Source organism: Capsella rubella, unplaced genomic scaffold (assembly GCF_000375325.1).
Source record: "Capsella rubella cultivar Monte Gargano unplaced genomic scaffold, Caprub1_0 scaffold_7, whole genome shotgun sequence".
In the NCBI taxonomy this organism is placed as follows: domain Eukaryota; kingdom Viridiplantae; phylum Streptophyta; class Magnoliopsida; order Brassicales; family Brassicaceae; genus Capsella; species Capsella rubella.
The window spans coordinates 12045566-12062770 of record NW_006238917.1 but is presented as its reverse complement, the minus strand read 5'-3'; the positions used below and the strand labels follow the sequence as shown (position 1 = coordinate 12062770).

At 36.2% G+C, this 17205-nt stretch overlaps 2 protein-coding genes across 2 annotated transcripts; one reads left to right on the top strand and one right to left on the bottom strand.

Annotated features, from left to right (window-relative positions):
• Positions 1-1286: 1286 nt before the first annotated feature.
• Positions 1287-7387, top strand: LOC17880956 (flowering time control protein FPA). The gene is made up of 4 exons (XM_006282775.2): positions 1287-1426; positions 1515-1799; positions 4818-6025; positions 6170-7387. The coding sequence occupies exons 1-4, from the start codon at positions 1424-1426 to the stop codon at positions 7119-7121; spliced, it is 2448 nt and encodes an 815-aa protein (XP_006282837.2). The 5' UTR covers positions 1287-1423; the 3' UTR covers positions 7122-7387.
• A 785-nt stretch (positions 7388-8172) lies between these two features.
• LOC17877776 (transmembrane 9 superfamily member 12) lies at positions 8173-10901 on the bottom strand. Its single transcript, XM_006283231.2, has 2 exons — positions 10738-10901; positions 8173-10320 (listed from the first exon to the last, which is right to left on the bottom strand). The coding sequence occupies exon 2, from the start codon at positions 10309-10311 to the stop codon at positions 8353-8355; it is 1959 nt and encodes a 652-aa protein (XP_006283293.1). The 5' UTR covers positions 10312-10320; positions 10738-10901; the 3' UTR covers positions 8173-8352.
• Positions 10902-17205: the final 6304 nt, after the last annotated feature.

Below are 17205 nucleotides of genomic sequence, written 5' to 3'. Positions count from 1 at the left end.
GCATAAAAATGTTCAAAGTGAAAATTTAAAAAAACTTAAAGTATGTTCGATAATAGTTAAAATATTTAAAACAAAGAAACATCCCCCGGGCTGCAGGAATTCGATATATAATAATAAGAATAAAGAAGTCAATTATTTTTGTAATTCATTATTATATTATACCGTATATAAAGATACTTACATACAATTCAAGTGAAACAAAAAAATCCTGAGAGCTAACTCAGCAAAACTACAATAAAACCTATGAATTAAAAAAATAGAAATACCTAAATCTGTAGGAAACAAAAAAGCTAAATTTGATTCTTTGAATTGAAGAAAGTAATGGGAAATAAAGATGAAATTGAACGATCAATAACATTAAAAATTGAACAAGGATTGTGTATACTCGGATTAGAAGCAGTGACTTGTGAATGAAAATGGTGGGAGCATGTGACTTAGATTTATAAGTAGAGTTTTATTAATGTGAAAAAATAAATATTTAAACGAGGAATACGAGTATTCCGTCTAGATCTCTTGCCAAGTTTCTTATAATAAACATTAGCAAATAATTATGTTTTTAAAAGGAAACGATTGTGGGACAGAAATATATGATGGATAGAGGACGATACAGACAGGACGGGTCCGGACGGGACGAGACGGGACGGGTTGGGACGAGACAGGAAGGGACGGGTCGGGACAGGACAGGTTTTTCATTCCTAACTATACGTAAAATAATTCAAACTAAAGCCAAATCCAAATCCGGTTTAACATCTCTAAGCAAACAATTAGAAATGTTTTGATTAGTTTAAAAAATAAACACGTAATATCATTTAACATTTTCATTTAAATTATTTTAAAACTATATTAAGTAAACAATATCTATATTTTACAATTGTATGCCTATGTATAATTTTTCAAATAAACTTATATAACAAACTTTGACCAAAATCGTATCTACATAAAAAAATCGTAGTTTTGCAAAAATAACCCCGCACGTACGTGCGGGTCCATCACTAGTTATTTTTAAATAAGTGACCAACAATGCTACAATCTCTTAATTTATTCAGTATCGCGATTATTTTGTGAGTATTAAATTTCTTTCTATCATTTGTATCCACCATAAAATAAACACTTTTTTTATAACATATTTCAAATAATATTAGTTTATCCAACTGAATTCAAGGGGTTTAAACAGTTAAAGAACAAAATCTGGGCCAATTTGATAAGAAACTAATAATATAGGGTTCTTTACTAAAAACAAAACCGTTCCAATAGAAAGCAAACGATCAAACGAAGAGCACAACACAAGAGAAGTTACAAAATTAAATTGGGGATTTCTTTTTATGAAGAGCCCTAAATTATTGTAGTGAGCAGTAGAAAGTGAACAAAACAGTGAAGAAGAAGAAGATGGTGATTTGAAAATCCCTAGATCTGCTCATCTGCAATGGTATAATTCAATCTCCTCTCTCATTGTTTCTACTACTTGTTCGTGTGCTGTGCTGATCTTGTTTTGTAACGGTGTATGTATTTTACAGTCAGTTAGAGGAGGCGGTGGTGGTGGTGGCGGTGGCGGTGGTGGCAGAGCAAAGAATCCTCCGTCGAGGCATCTATGGGTTGGGAACCTTCCTCATGGGATACCAGAACGAGACTTAGCTGATCGGTTCTTAAGGTTTGGTGAATTGGAAAGCTTAGCGTTTCAGCCTGGAAGAAGCTATGCGTTTGTTAACTTTAAGCATGAAGAGGATGCTTTCGCTGCGATTGAGTCGCTTCAAGGCTTCTCACTCTCTGGAAACCCACTTAGGATCGAGTTTGCTAAGCCGGTTAGTGTTGAAACTTCAATGCTTGTTGCTTGTCTTGCTTAGTTGCTTGTTTCACATGTTTTAGTTTCGAGTCTTGAGGTTGATTAGAGATGATTGGCATGATTTAGGTGTATCCCAGTAACCAAAGTACTAAACTTTAAGGCTTTATAGAATGAACCAACCTTATAGGAATGCTTGAAAGTTACCAGTATGTGCTTACCAACAAGCTTTGAAAAGGATAGTATTCGAAAAATGAATGATTGTTTAAGAAGAGCTTTCATAGAAATTACTCAAATGGTTGACTACAGATGGCATGATTTACTAAGTTATCTCAATAACCCAACTTAAAGGCTTTATTGAATGAACCAACTTATTAGATAGCTTGAAGTTATCGGTTAGTGTGTCTCCCATAAATGTGCAGTAATGCGCTTACCCTTTCATTCGTTTTTTTCTTAATTGTTTGCCTAAGTTCTATGAACATAATGATGAGCAAAACAATGAAATCTTGTATCTCAATTGTATCTCTTATAGATAGGCCTCATTACACTTTGTTATATAAACCAGGGGAACAAGATTTTAGCAGGCTTTTTATACATTAAGTTTCTTTAACATTAAATGTAAAAGTTCTGTAGTTACATTGATAAATATGTTTCTATACATGGAAGCTTAGAATCATTCTCCATTGAACCATATTTGGGCCATCTTTATTGTCGAATATGCCTCGACATCAAAAGTATCCAAGTGTAACCGCACAAGCATCCACCTGTATCATTCACAACACAAGCATATATCTTTATCGTTTATAACACAAGCATTTACCTTTATCACTCACAAGTAACAACACAAGCAGTTAGCCATTACATTGTGAAGCATTACCATTCACAAGCACCCACCTTTATCATTCACAACCCAAGCATTTACCTTTATAGTTTACAACAGAAGCATTTACCTTTATTATTCACAACTCAAGCATTCAGCCATTACGTTGTGAAGTATTCAGAATGTTATTGACAAATAACATGAACTTGGTAGTCGATCCCAAGTTAAAGTTCTTTGTTCATTTGGTGAGAAATATGCTCTTGGTTCAGTTGAGGTCAAGTGTATTCCAGGAACATTAACATCTGTTCAAAGGAAGTGGATCAGTCTTCAATTATATCTTACAAGTGTGTTGTCATTAAGTTTACCAAAAAACTTTAGATGATTCCATATACTTTGGCGACAGTTCCATTAACATTCAAAACTTATTTGACACAAGTTAATAGAGTTATGTTGGCATGTACACATGATGTGAATTTGATTGCGTTATTTCATAACTTCAGTTGCCTACGAGACATGTTCATCTATATAATGTTTCCGAGTAACTTTTACCTTCCATTATGTGACTATGAACTTAATAGTTACAGAGGATAGAACTATTATTCTAGCAGTTGGTGACGTTTTACTCCTTAATATGTCAGTAACTCACCATAGATTCGAGGCCTTGTTAAGTTCATTCTTATGTTCACCATCGTTCATAATATGCCTATGGTCGTATGCAACTTGCCAATGCCAAACAGACACATGCGTTTGAAATGGATGCCTATTGATAGATATTGGATTTACTTGATTGAAAGCAGCATTTGCTCCATACATACCAATCCAGCCTTGTAACTGGCCAATAAAATTGTTCATCATTGCCGTTTGAAAGTGAGTATACAAGAAATTACATCGCCAAATGTCTTAAGCTTGCGGTTTATTTGTAATGATGTTTAAATTTTGCTATAATTGCAGTACGGTCACGTCTTCAACTTTTCATGGCTAGTGGTGATGTTTAGAATTGAGGAGCTAGATATGTTTAGGATATGTCTTCTGATAACTCATTATGTTGTTAACTGCATATGTAACTTACACATTGCTGGGATAATCTTTAACTCAAAATTATTTACCATAGGAAGCTCTTCCATCCATAGAAAGAACTTATTACTTTTTCAGCAGTTAATAGTTTAAAGACTTGCTCCGTTGCTCTCTGCTGTATGTTGTAGATATTAATGCATGGTACTTACTGTGAGACCGAAGCGTCTTATCTGTTGGCACAGTAATTATTGCCTCGTGGATTTTTACACAGCTGTGTTAGATTGATCATCTGTGTTACACAGATGGACATCTAATTCTCTAATTATGAATGTAAATAGTATATGAATTTTTAGTGCTCCTGTGATGAATTTGAATTGGACTGTATCTATTGATACTCTTAATAACATTAGACGCATAGCTATTTAGTTCGTTAATTGAAGTACCTTATTGACACACTGCTGAAATTCTTCTCATTAACTTTGATAGAGCCTATCAACATTGTTAGCTTTTGGTAAATGCTCATTCTTATTTTTAGTGCTCCTGTGATGAATTTGAACTGGATTGTATCTATTGATTACTCTTAATAACAGTAGACGCATAGCTATATAGTTCGTTAATTGAAGTACCTTATTGACACACTGCTGAAATTCTTCTCATTAGCTTTGATAGAGCCTATCAACATTCTTATTGTTTTTGGTAAATGCTCATTCTTATTGTTCGAACTGTGGACTTCAACGGTTCTTATGGCATCACAAGCATGACTATGTTTTTCAATGTTTTGTTTTCTTGGTTAAATTAATATTAGTGATATGAATGCTATCTTTTTAGCATAAAGTGAACTGGTAATTTCAGGAGACCATCAAACAACAATCCTAATTCAGGTTCTATTTTGATCTTTACATTTCTTTCCATATTGCTCATAGCAAAGGGTATTCTTCTTGTATGGGTAAAAGCTCTGTGTCATGTCGGCTTTTTCCTGGAGCATAATGGGTCACTATAGAGAATAATTTTATGTGATTGCTTTACAACCAATGCTAGCTATTCTTCTCAGTTACAGGACTCAAAAACGAGTTGGTACTTAAGCTGATGATTTTCTTTTTTTAGCCAATATAGCTATTCTAAAATTGAGAAGCTTTTTATTCTTGATCATGCAGTGAATTAGGCTGTTGCTTAATACTTCTATCTTTGTGATACTGTTTATTGCAGGAAAAGTCATCAGCTGGATCACGCACGGAAGATATATTTCGTCATGACGAACAGCGGTCTGCAGCAAGAGGGTCATCTTTTGTTCAAAAAGACTCCAGAATGCGTTACGATAGCCCAGACACATATAGCAAATCAAAAATGACTGATAGAAATGCAGAACCTAGTGAAGTATTATATATAGGGTTTCCGGCTTCGTTGAAAGTAGACGACACGCTCTTGAGGGAGGTTTTTTCTTCGTTTGGAGAAATAACAAAGGTTACGGTATTCCCTGGTCGCAGTTATGCATTTGTTCAGTTCCGAAATTTGATGGCAGCTTGTGAGGCGAAAGAAACCCTTCAGGGTAAGTTATTTGGCAATCCTCGAGTGCATATTTGTTATGCAAAGAGTGAACCTTCCTCATCTAGCAGTGGAAGAGGTCCGTCCAGTAGATCACTCTCTCCGCCTTACAGATCTGTTGATCGACTGGGATCTTCAGAAGGGTATCTTCAGGATAGAAATTATGGAAGCATCAGCAGAAATCCCAATGTGAGGGAACCACATTACATAGCAGATAGGGATTTGGAAGATTCTGAAGATTACATGTATATCAGGAAAGGAGTCTCAAGGACAGAAGGAGGTCCGGCATATGGAAGGTTGAGGGCTACACATAGATTTCCTCAGGATATGCATGAGTATCGTGGTAGTCCTAGGGAAATGGGTTCATCAATGCGTGATGATCCTCACAGATTCCCGTCAAGGAGTTCAGTGTATGAAGAGCCATGGGATTTACATGAAGATGACTACTACTACCAGGAAACCAAGAGACTGAAGACAAGATCCGTGCAGCCTGAGAGGCTGCTCCCAGGGCATCAGCTCTCTGGTATAGAGCAAGAAAGACGCCCTTTTTCCAGATCATCTGCTGATTTTTCCCCTCAAGATGCATTTGAGCGGAACTATGAGGCTGGGCAGCTAAGATACAAGCAAACGGTTGAGCAGCCGTTAAATCTGGCTAGAAGGAACGGGGACAAGAGTAGCTTACGAGAACCACATGACGAGTTAATGGGAGGTTATTCTCTGCCATCAATTGTCTCTGAAAGGAAAACGTACACCCCTGAACTGAATCGACCATCACTAAAGGACTGGAACTGGGAAGGGACTATTGCAAAGGGAGGCAATCCCATATGTCGTGCTAAATGCTTTCCTGTGGGCAAAGTGATGGACATGATGCTGTAAGTAGCTCTAAGTCTTTAGTCTTTTTTTTTTGGTTCAGGCATCTGATGAAATTTGTTGATTTAGTTAATTTTCTTTTTGTATCTTAGTTTTAGACTTCTGATTAAGTTCATTTTCTTGTTTTGTTATTGTTATAATTGCAGGCCTGAGTATCTAGATTGCACGGCAAGAACTGGTTTAGACATGCTGGCCAAGCATTACTACCAATCATCTAAAGCTTGGGTGGTTTTCTTCGTTCCTGGAAGTGATGCTGATATCAAGTTTTATAATGAATTTATGCATTATTTGGAGGAGAAGCAACGGGCCGCTGTTTCTAAATTGGATGACAAAACAACGTTGTTCCTCGTGCCTCCATCTGATTTCTCCGAAAAAGTACTTAAAGTTCCTGGGAAACTTAGCATCTCCGGAGTTATTCTACGGTTAGAATATGGTGGTTCTGAATCGGGGCCTGTCCAACAGCAGGGTGAGAGAAAAGATCCAGACTTGCCAACCTATTATGGTGAAACATCCTATACAGAAGCTAGTGGAGGTTTTCCTGATGTGGGAAACCCACGTATTCCAGGTCCAACAGCATTTTTGCATACTGCTGCTCGAGACGGTCAAAGTGCATCCATGGATCCATACATTGAGAGCAAGCATGATCAGTTGAGTAACCGGTATTCTGGATCGGACTGGCCGCCTCGTGATACCAACACTAGAAGTTCACAGATGCAACCCTTCATAGATCATACTGTTCAAAAGCATAGCGGGTTTGTTCCAGGGAGGCAGCTAAATGCAGATCATAGTCGATATCATGAGACGGAAACTCCAGTTCTATCAGGGTTTCATCAGCCTGAACAGCTTACTCATTTAGCATCCTCTCTGCCTGAGAGATATGCACCAGAAGGCCGAGCAAATTTCAGCCATCTGCAACACGTGCAGACACCAAGCATACCTCAATTGGTATCTCCAGGAAATCACAATGTAGAGGTTCAAGGTAGCAGCAATAGCCAACAAGAAGAAGAAACTGATGCTAATCCACAAAAGCGTCTTCAGGCAACATTACAGCTAGCAGCAGCACTTCTCCAGCAGATTCAACAAGCTAAACCGAGTTGAAGAAGGCTTCCCTGAAGAGATATTTTCATGGATTTTAACTGTTATTAATTGGGATGTGCCCAGGCCAAATCTACAGATTCACAAGTATGAGAGATCTTTACATTCTTTCTTGCTGGTTGCAGATGCAAATACGAGATTAACATGCCATAATAGATATAGGCAAAATCTTTCAGATTCAGATGATTGTAAAATGTAAGCTTCCTCATATATATCGTTTTACCTTATGCCTGAAACAAATGCTACATTGAATATAATCAATTTTCTCACCGGGAAAATGGCCAAAATTAACTCAAATTATTTCGAGGTAATTACCAACTTGAACCTACTAAAAATTAAAAAATTTCAACCTCAACTTTATGAAATTAGACATCTCTCGAAACAGTGTTAATTAACCTTTTCGAGATGAGTTAGACGAAACAGTGGCTATAACAACGCATCGAGATGAACCAAACGACGTTATTTTGCCAATTTTCAATTTTCTTAAACCAAATATAACAATAACGTCATTTTGAATTTGGAAAAACATATAATTTGTTTTTCTGGATAGCCGAGAAACGAGAGAGAAATGATCAATTGTCGAAAAACGAATGAGAATAATGTCGATTTGATAGGTTATGTGTAGCTTAAGAAAATCGAATATTAGCAAAACGACGTCGTTTTTTTACTCATACCAAATTCCATGTCATAACCACTATATCGACTGATTACATAAAAATTGAGGTTGATTTCATAAAAATTGAGGTTGGAACTTTGAATTTTTAGTAGGTTCAGATAGATTATTGCACGATACCATGGGCACGAAGAAGCTGAATAGAAATAGTTTGGGATGATTTAGACTATTTTCTCACTTGCTTGTCTCTATCGTTAACTTACAAACATATTTCTCTAAATTGATTTATCGTCTCCTCTAACAGATCAACATATAAAGCAGACACAGGAAACTTATCTGTGGAACCAATGCGAAGAAGAAAACACAATCCAAAAGAAACAAGAAGCAAAAAGGCAAATTTGTTTATTTTCTACTCAAAAGTTCAAAACATAAGAGATTGAGTTGTGAGAAAAAAAAAACATATAAGGAGAATATAGAGGTCCGGGAAAAAATAAAAACATGTAAAATATAGTGGACTCTACAAAAGTCTAGTACTGACAAAAAAAAAATAACAAGACCTGTGAAATTTGCTTTTAGACAAAGCAGAGATCGATGGCTGAGATTTCGTCGTCAAAGGTATGATCAATCGATTTTGACAGAGGAAAAGAGATAGTGGACGAAGTAAAAGGAGGTTAAGAAGCCAATAGTTCCAGTGGCGAGCATGATTGCAATTGCCATAAGCAGAGAGTAGCCAATGTAAAGCATAGCTGAGACTGGTCCGCTCAGACTTTGAAGATCAAAGACCAAATAGTTGATGGAGTACGCGAAAACGTACAATGCGACTGAACCAGATGCGTAGAAGGCTTTCCACCACCACCTCCAATCTTCGACGCAGAGGTGCATATAGGTCAAGACCACTGATACTTCTGCGCAGACAACTACCAAGAGGAGCAGGACTATGAGTAAGAACCCAAATACGTAGTAGAATCTCCCTAACCATATGCTGGAGAAGATGAAGAACAGTTCTATGAATAGTGTTCCGAAAGGAAGGGTTCCTGCTCCCAGGACTAGAAGCCATGACGGGTACTTTCGTTCAGGGATTTCTCTTGGAATCTGGTTGGTTCTCACTGGAAACGAGATTGCTTCTGCTCGTGTGCCTAAGAATCCTCCAAACAGGGTGAGAGGAACAGAGATGCAGAACCAGAGAGCCAAGAGCTCAAAGTACAATGAGATTGGGATAGCTCCAGTGCTGTTGCTGCTCCAGAGAAGGAAGTTCAACACTGTTAGTATAACGAAAGCAATACCCGGGAAGAAGCATGCAATGGACCATGAAAGCGATCTCCATCCTTCTGAAGTTCCCTTGACGGTTCTCCAGAGCCGAACACCAGCATACCCAGCAGCAATACCCAAGAAAAGATAGAGGACGATCATTCCGGTTAGTAGCATTCCTCTTGAAGCAGGCGACATGAATCCAAGAGCTGCGAAAACAATCGTGACAACAGCCATTCCTGTAATTCGAACCCCGTCTCCCACCATAATGCATAGAAGCTTTGACATTTCTGGTTCTCTAAACACATCTCCGACAACAAGTTTCCATCCAGAGAGCTCCTCATTCATCTGTGCCTGTGCTTCCTTGTCTAGTTCCTCATACTTTGTCAAATCCCTTCTCACTGTCCTCAGGAATATGACGAAAACTATACCGGCGAGGAAGAAGATCACCATAAGCGAGTTCAGAATAGAGAACCAATGAACACGGGCACCTTCCATTTTTAAATAGGCATCCCATCTGGATGGCCATCTTGTCTCACTCTTAACAAATTCGACTTCATAAGTGAAGGTAATTCTTTCATGTTCTTTAATGATCTGAGCTTTGTCAAGCTCCAGTGGACAATTAACTGAAGGAACAGAGTCATACATGTGAAGTTTTGTCATCTTCACAGGATCATACTTAACACTGCAGGGAACAACCTCAAATCCAACAATCTCATAGCCCAGGGCCTTCTTTTTATCAGCTTCAGAGATCACACCCATACCTTCTTCACCAGTACCAATCACCTCCATGACATTACCTTCGTATTCATGGACCAAGACCTTAAACTTGAGGTGATTGATGATGTAATCATCATTGCTGTTTGGTGGCGAATACCCAACAGGATATCCAGTCCACTGGATCGTAACCCCGTTTTGCTTAGCGAATCTCAAAGCTGGCAAGTTATCAAGAATCATATTCACCTGATACAACTCACGGGTTCTCTGCTTCAAAAGCTTGACCTCATGCTCATTCAGAGGACTGGTGGTGCAGAGGAAAAGAGACTCATTCGTTCTCATCCGAAACCTATAAGCAGAGTTATCAATCTGATCACCCATGAGAAGCTCCCCAAGATTCTCAGCACTTTTCTTGATACCCTCAAGTGGTTCGCAGTAAGGAAGACTATAGTAACCGAAAGGAAGCTCAGTTTCAATAGAAGTCAAAGAATTGACTTTGGCAAAAATAGAGTCTCCATCTGAATAAGTGTGCATATAACTCCCTGGCAGGTAAAACCCATTACAAAGCTGACTCACAAACACCAGCAACACGAAAACTCGATACACACCAAACATTGTCCCTTCCTGTACAAAAAAACAAATATCAAAAAACCTCTCTCACGTTAGTAACCCTTCCCTCCTACTGTAACAGATTCATGCACATTCTAATGAAACACATTGAAAAATCCATATAGTGATACACAGAGAACAAGCATTCTCAAGAAGAAACTGAAAAAATCAAAACGAATACAACAGATCAGATTCGTAGCAACCAGATTCGCAATCAATGTCATCAAAGTAATCGTATAACAAATCAGATCGGTGGAACAAAAGATCAGATCTCAATGGATCATAAACGCAAAACTGAAACAATCACAGAACCTAACAACGACTATGAAATACGAATACGAAGAATACCAAATCAAATCAGGAAAAAAACGCGAAAGAAGAGGAGATGCAAACAACGAACAGATCTCAGTCAGAGAGATTGGGGAAGCAAACCTGAGACAGATCCAGGTAAGGAGATCTACGACGGAGTCAGATCTAGAAGAGATGTGTACGAGAGGGACTTGTGAATTCGAAATCGCTCCAAGGTCACGCTGATGATAAAGCTTCTCTCTCTCTGTGTATCACTGCGATGTTGCTTAATGCGTTCGCAAAGAGAGCGAATAACGAAAATCAAGAAAATCGTGGGTGGGTTGGGTAATTATACTCTGCGACGCTTTTACAGTGTGTCGGTGCGCAGTGTGATTCACACTTCTTCTTCATCTAGATTGTTATTTTTTTTAAGGTACTTATAAGACAAAAGTGATTATACTTATTTTCTAAAACAAAATAAAGCTTATGACTTTGTAATTTTAATATTTTGAAATATTTAAAAAGAAAAGAAGAAAAATTGATGGGACATACACTATTATTTTGTTATTTTGGATAGGATATCATGATTTTATTTACAAGATATATAAAATCGGAATTGTTAAAATAGAATGTTCACATCGATTTAGATCCATCTAACATTGATTATTTTAATTAAGGATAAATAGTGATTGTTTTTAGTAGCGATCATGTTCAGTAACGACTAGATATCTAAGTTGCTAGAAGAAGAACTACAAGCTGAGAAAAGTGTGATTGCAAAGTTGCAGTCAGAATTGGATCATCAACACAAGAAAATTCATATGTTTGTTAGAACAAAACAGCTTCACAAGATTCTCAGCTATGGCAGAACAGAGAAAACACACTGAGGACTTGGCTATAATGATTGAAGTGGGACTAATACAGACCACACCAGATTTGTGTTAGGAGGAATGAACCAACATCGTGATTCTATTAATGATCAAAGGAAGACTTTCAGTTGCTTTTACTGCGGTAAAATTAGACATTTCAAAAGATACAGCTACAAGTTCTGGAATAAAGTATAACAACTCAAGCATCAAGGGAAGTTCTTCTGGAATAGGCTTCGAAGACAGGTTTGGATGAAAAATTCTTATGTGTGTCAGCCGGGAGTAAAAAGATATACATAAAGTACTACAAGCCTCTGACTCAGATGCAACATGGCTCTTGTAACAGAAGAAGCTAAAAATACAGGTCCAGGGTACTTTGATAATGGATGTTCTCGATATATGACTAGAAAAAGAAGTAATTTACAAGATGTAAAGAAGATCAAATGAGGGAATGTAACTTTTGGAGATGGAGGACATGGCATTTCATGGAAAAGGAAAGACTATTGATGCTGATCTACCACAACTAATGAATGTCTATCTAGTTCAGGGATTAAAAGCCAATCTGATAAGTGTAGAAAAAGACATTTACTTGAGATGAGTAAGATCAGGGATCAACTATTACATGTGGAAAAGACATTCTTAACCTTGCTTAACCGTCAAAGATGATATCTATTTGTAGCACCAATGTCTTGGACACATGAACATGAGAAATTTGACTACACTTGTAAACAAAGATATAGTCAAAGGAGTGCTAAAAATGAAAGATGAAGAGAAGATGGTATGTGGACCTTGTAGTCAAGGGAAGCAAGTCAAGATACAACACAAAAAGGTTCTTGATGTGCAGTCAATTGACATTATGGATTTAGTTCACATGACTTGATGGGACCAATGCAAAAAGAGAGTGTTACTGGGAAGACGTACGTGTTTGTGCTGGTTGATGATTGTTCAAGGTAAACTTAGGTAAGATATATTCGAGAAAAGTTCAACACCATGGAAAGTTTCAGAATCTGGGCACGACAACTGATTAATGAAAAAGGAGGGATTAAGAAGATAAGATGTTATCATGGAGGAGGGTTTCAAAATGAGTCAATGAAAATCTTTTGTGTTAATCATGGAATTTTGCATATGTTTTCAGCACCAAGAAAACCACAGCAACCAGAGTGGTTGAAAGGATGAATTTAACTCTTCAAGAAATGGTTTGTGCAATGATACATGGAAACATAATGCCATTAAGATTTTGGGCACAAGTAGTGAATATGGCATGTTACACCATAATACGGGTCTATGTAAGGAAGAATTCAACTAAAACTCCATACGAGTTGTGGAAAGGAATGACCCCCAACGTGAGCTACTTTCATGTCTTTGGATGTAAGTGTTATATTCTCAATGATAAATATTATCTTGGAAAATTTGATTCAAAGAGTGATGAAGGATTTTTTCTGGGATATTTATAAAGTAGTACAACATTCATAATCTACAATAAGAGAATGTGAATGATTGTTGAGTCAATTAATGTTGTGTTTGATGATTATGCTTTCACAAAATGGAGTAAAGAAAATGATGAAAATGATTTAGAAGAGGTGAAAAATAAAAAGAAGGATGCTGAAAATGAAGAAGGTATGGAAAAAGATTCTAAAACAGATACTGGACAAGTTGATTGATCAAGAACATCATAGAGTGGTACAACAAGTTTATAGAAATCATTCAAGTGCATATGTCATTGGTGATTTAAATTCTAGAATTACAACCAGAGGAATAAAGATTGGTTTTAAAAGAATGGAAAGAAGGTTTGGTTCACAAAACAAAAAAAAACTGGAAGAAAATTTTGCTTGTTGGGAGAAAGTTCACTTTGAGTGTTTTGTTTCTTATGTTGAGCCAAAGAATCATGAGGAAGCACTTGAAGATATTTCTTGGATCATGGACATGGAAGAACAACTAGAACAATTCACATGACATGATGTTTGGGAGTTGGTTCCTAGACCTGAAAATGCCAACAATATAGGAACTAAGTGGATTTTCAAGCACAAAATATATGAGAAGGGAGTTGTTGTACGAAACAAAGCAAGGCTAGTAGCACAAGGGTACACTCAGACTGAGGGTTTTGATTTTGAAAACACGTTTTCTCTAGTCGCAAGACTTGAATCTATCAAATTATATATTTTTTTTGAAAGGCATGCATACTAAACTTCAAAGTGTATCCAATGGATGTAAAAAAAAGTGTTAGAAATAAGTAAAATTCTTCAAGAAGAAGCATATGTTGAGCACCTAAGAGGATTGAAAGATGCATATCACCAAGAAAAAGTATACAAACTGAAAAAGGCAGTCTCTGTTCTTAAACAAGCTCTTAGAGCGTGGTATGACATGCTGACAACATTTCTGATATAAAAGGGATATACTAGAGGAAGTGTAGATAAAATCTCTTTGTTTTGACATAAGAGCATATCTATGTTGATGAAATTATCTATGGGAGCACATCTTAGCATTTGGTGGACAACTTTGGGGATAACATAACAAAAGAGTTGGAGATGAGTTTGGTTGTGAACTAAAATACTTCATTAGACTTCAGTGTTGAAGGTGTTTTTATATTTTAAAGTACATATGCTAAACAAATTTTGACAAAGTTCAAACTTGATCGATGTAAAAAAGCCAAGACTCCTATGAGTTCTACAGTCAAGGTGAAAAGGGATGAAAAAGGTAAATATGTGGATATTAATCTACATAGAGGAGTGATTAGAAGTTTGAGATATCTTACAGCAAGTAGACCAAATTTGTGTTTTTGTGCGGGAGTTTGTAACAGATATCAAGCTAACACAAATCTGTCACATCTTGAAGCAGTAAAAAGAATCATCAAGTATGTCAAACGAACAATGGATCTTGGAATATGGTTTTCAAAAGGATCTAACTGATGATCTAACTGTAATTTGATTGGATATTGTGATTCTGATTATGCTGGGAGTAGAGATGACACAAAAGTACCAGTGGTGGTTGTTTTCTTCCTTGGGAATAACCTAATATCTTGGTTGAGCAAGAAACATAAATCTACATCACTATCTATAACAAAGTCATAGTATATAGCATTCAGATTTGTTGCACTCAGTGTTTGTGGATGAAGCAAATGTCTGGAGATTATGTAATGTTTCATAAAAAACTCCAAGTATACTGTGATAACGAAAGTGCAATTAACTTGTCCAAGAACCCAGTTCAACACTCAAGGACCAAACATATAGATGTTAAACATCACTTTGTCAGAGAATTGGTTGACAGGAAACAATTGCAAATCAATCATATAGCTACTGAAATACAGTTAGCTGATATATTCACAAAGAACTTGGATCTCAACATGTTTGTCACCTTGAGGAATTACATAGGTGTGTGTTCAATCTAGGTTCTGAGGAAGACCCAAACTAAATCAAAGTTCAAAAGTTTGTATGTCGGGAAGGCTATTTTACTTTGTGGGTTTAGATACATTTAAAAAAATAGAGGGGTAAAAGATTTTCAAAGATTCAAAAGGGAGAACCTACAAAGTCTTTTAAAAAGGAAACCTAGAAACATATTTTAAATCATTGTGCTAAAAGAAAATAGAAACTAGAAGAGTGGAGATTGAGATTCTAAGCAACTATGGTGAGAGCGACAAGATCAGACCAGTGAAGAAACGAAAGTAGCCTGAAACAGACAAAGATCGTCCTCATCTCATTGATGAATCTAATGATGAACCCAGTCACAAACATGAATTGGTTCAATATTCAACATCGAGTGATTCGACTACTCAAGAGAAGGAAGCAGACATACATGATTGTTTAATTGATGGATGATTGTTGGTTGATATTTATTGGTTTTGGATTATCAATTTTCCGCTGGTTATTGTCTGTTGGTTTAATTCGTTGGTTATATATTAATCTTGGGGGTTAATATTGATGAATTAAAAATAAAAACTGGCTGGGTCGTTGTGGTGATTGATCCTTAAATACTCATAAGATTTGTTGTGTGGTTTTACAACTTTCCATGTGCTTTCCTAGATAACACCTTGTATGAAAAACCAACATACATCACTAAGCTACTCATATTGATATACAAATAACAAAATAGAAATCACATAAATTTTAGAGTACACTTTTTATGCTAGTTAGGAGCTCACAAAATCAAAAACCTTCTTCGTCCTTATTTTTGGTCAATATTTTCCTAGAAATCCTAGCTGAGTTGTAACATTCTGTTGTGCCCGTTCAGAGGTAAGCACCACCTAATTAATTTAATCTTTTATACTTATAAATCAGGACTTCGAAATGATGAAAGTGAAATCTATATAGCAAATAATTTCATAAGCTTTATGATACCAAGTTCAGGTTGAGTTTGAGATTATCAAGCTATAAGTTAAAATTCGTCTTTTTGTAATTCTATCATGTAAATCTACGACAATTTTGTAAGTCTTATATCTATCGTCGGTAGATTTATACTAACGTACGACATTTTTCTTCTAAAAAAACATGAATGTTACTCTCTCTCTCTCACGTTATATTTACGTATAATGGCATGTTTCATCATTTTTTCCTACAAAACCTTTACAACGGAAAACTAGCATTTTAAAATCAAACCTCTTTACCTTGTAAATCAGTAGTATAACTACATATATGTGTTATTTGAGTTAACATTATTAAAATATATGCATATTTCTTTTGGTAAGAGTGAATATATTATATTATTGTCTAATGGTTATAGTAGGTAGTTAATGAATTATAGATTTTTCTCATGTAACGTTTAACATAAGTAATTGTTTCTGGAATAAAAAGGGTTTTTAGAAAGCAATAAAATATTCATAACATAGGATATTGAAATAATTATTTATTTGAACTAGTAAAACAATCCAGCCCATTTTCCAACTTTTTAATTCATCAATATTAAACCGAAAAATTAAACCAAGATGCATAACATCAGCGCGGAAACCAATATCTAAAACGATAATCCATTAAATCCAATCAATAACCAATGAATTATCAAACATCCAACAAAACCATAAACGATAACCATAACTAGCATGCATTTGACTCTAAGGTTCAAAAACAGATAATTAAAAATAACAAAACAACCAGCGACTCTTCGCTCTCTCTCTTGTCATGATTCCACGATCACACTTTATCCTTACCTGCATCACAAAAACAATGAGATGCGTGAGTATTATCACAAATACTTAGTGAACCGGTCCTCCCATCTACTGAGTTATACACACATGCATAGTAGACCAATAAACATCTATCAATTACCCTAGAGTATTATCATGTCATTGCAATACAATAGGTGCCAATCCAATCAACTCTAAGCTTTCATAAGCGACAAAACACAACAAAAGTGATTGAGAAGAGTGATACTAGGATTTTTCTATCAATTACCCTAGAGTACTATCATGTCATTGCAGTACAATAGGTATCAATCCAATTAGGTGTGATGCTAGCAATCAAGATATATCAGAAATGATTAAGTCAAGCAAGCATAAATGATTTTTGGTTTTCAGCGATCCTAAGCGAACATGTTAAACATGCGATAAATGTAAAGATGTAAAACATAGACTAACATGCATAAACTAAAACGTAACGATTATTGATACTGGCAAGAAAACAAAGCAGACCAAGTAATTAACAAGAGAATTAAACAGAAAGCACAAATGGATAGAAGATCTCGAGGATGAGGTTATTGATGTAGGTGGAGTATGCTAATCTACTTCGAGTGTTTATCAAACTGCAAACATTCTAATCCCTAG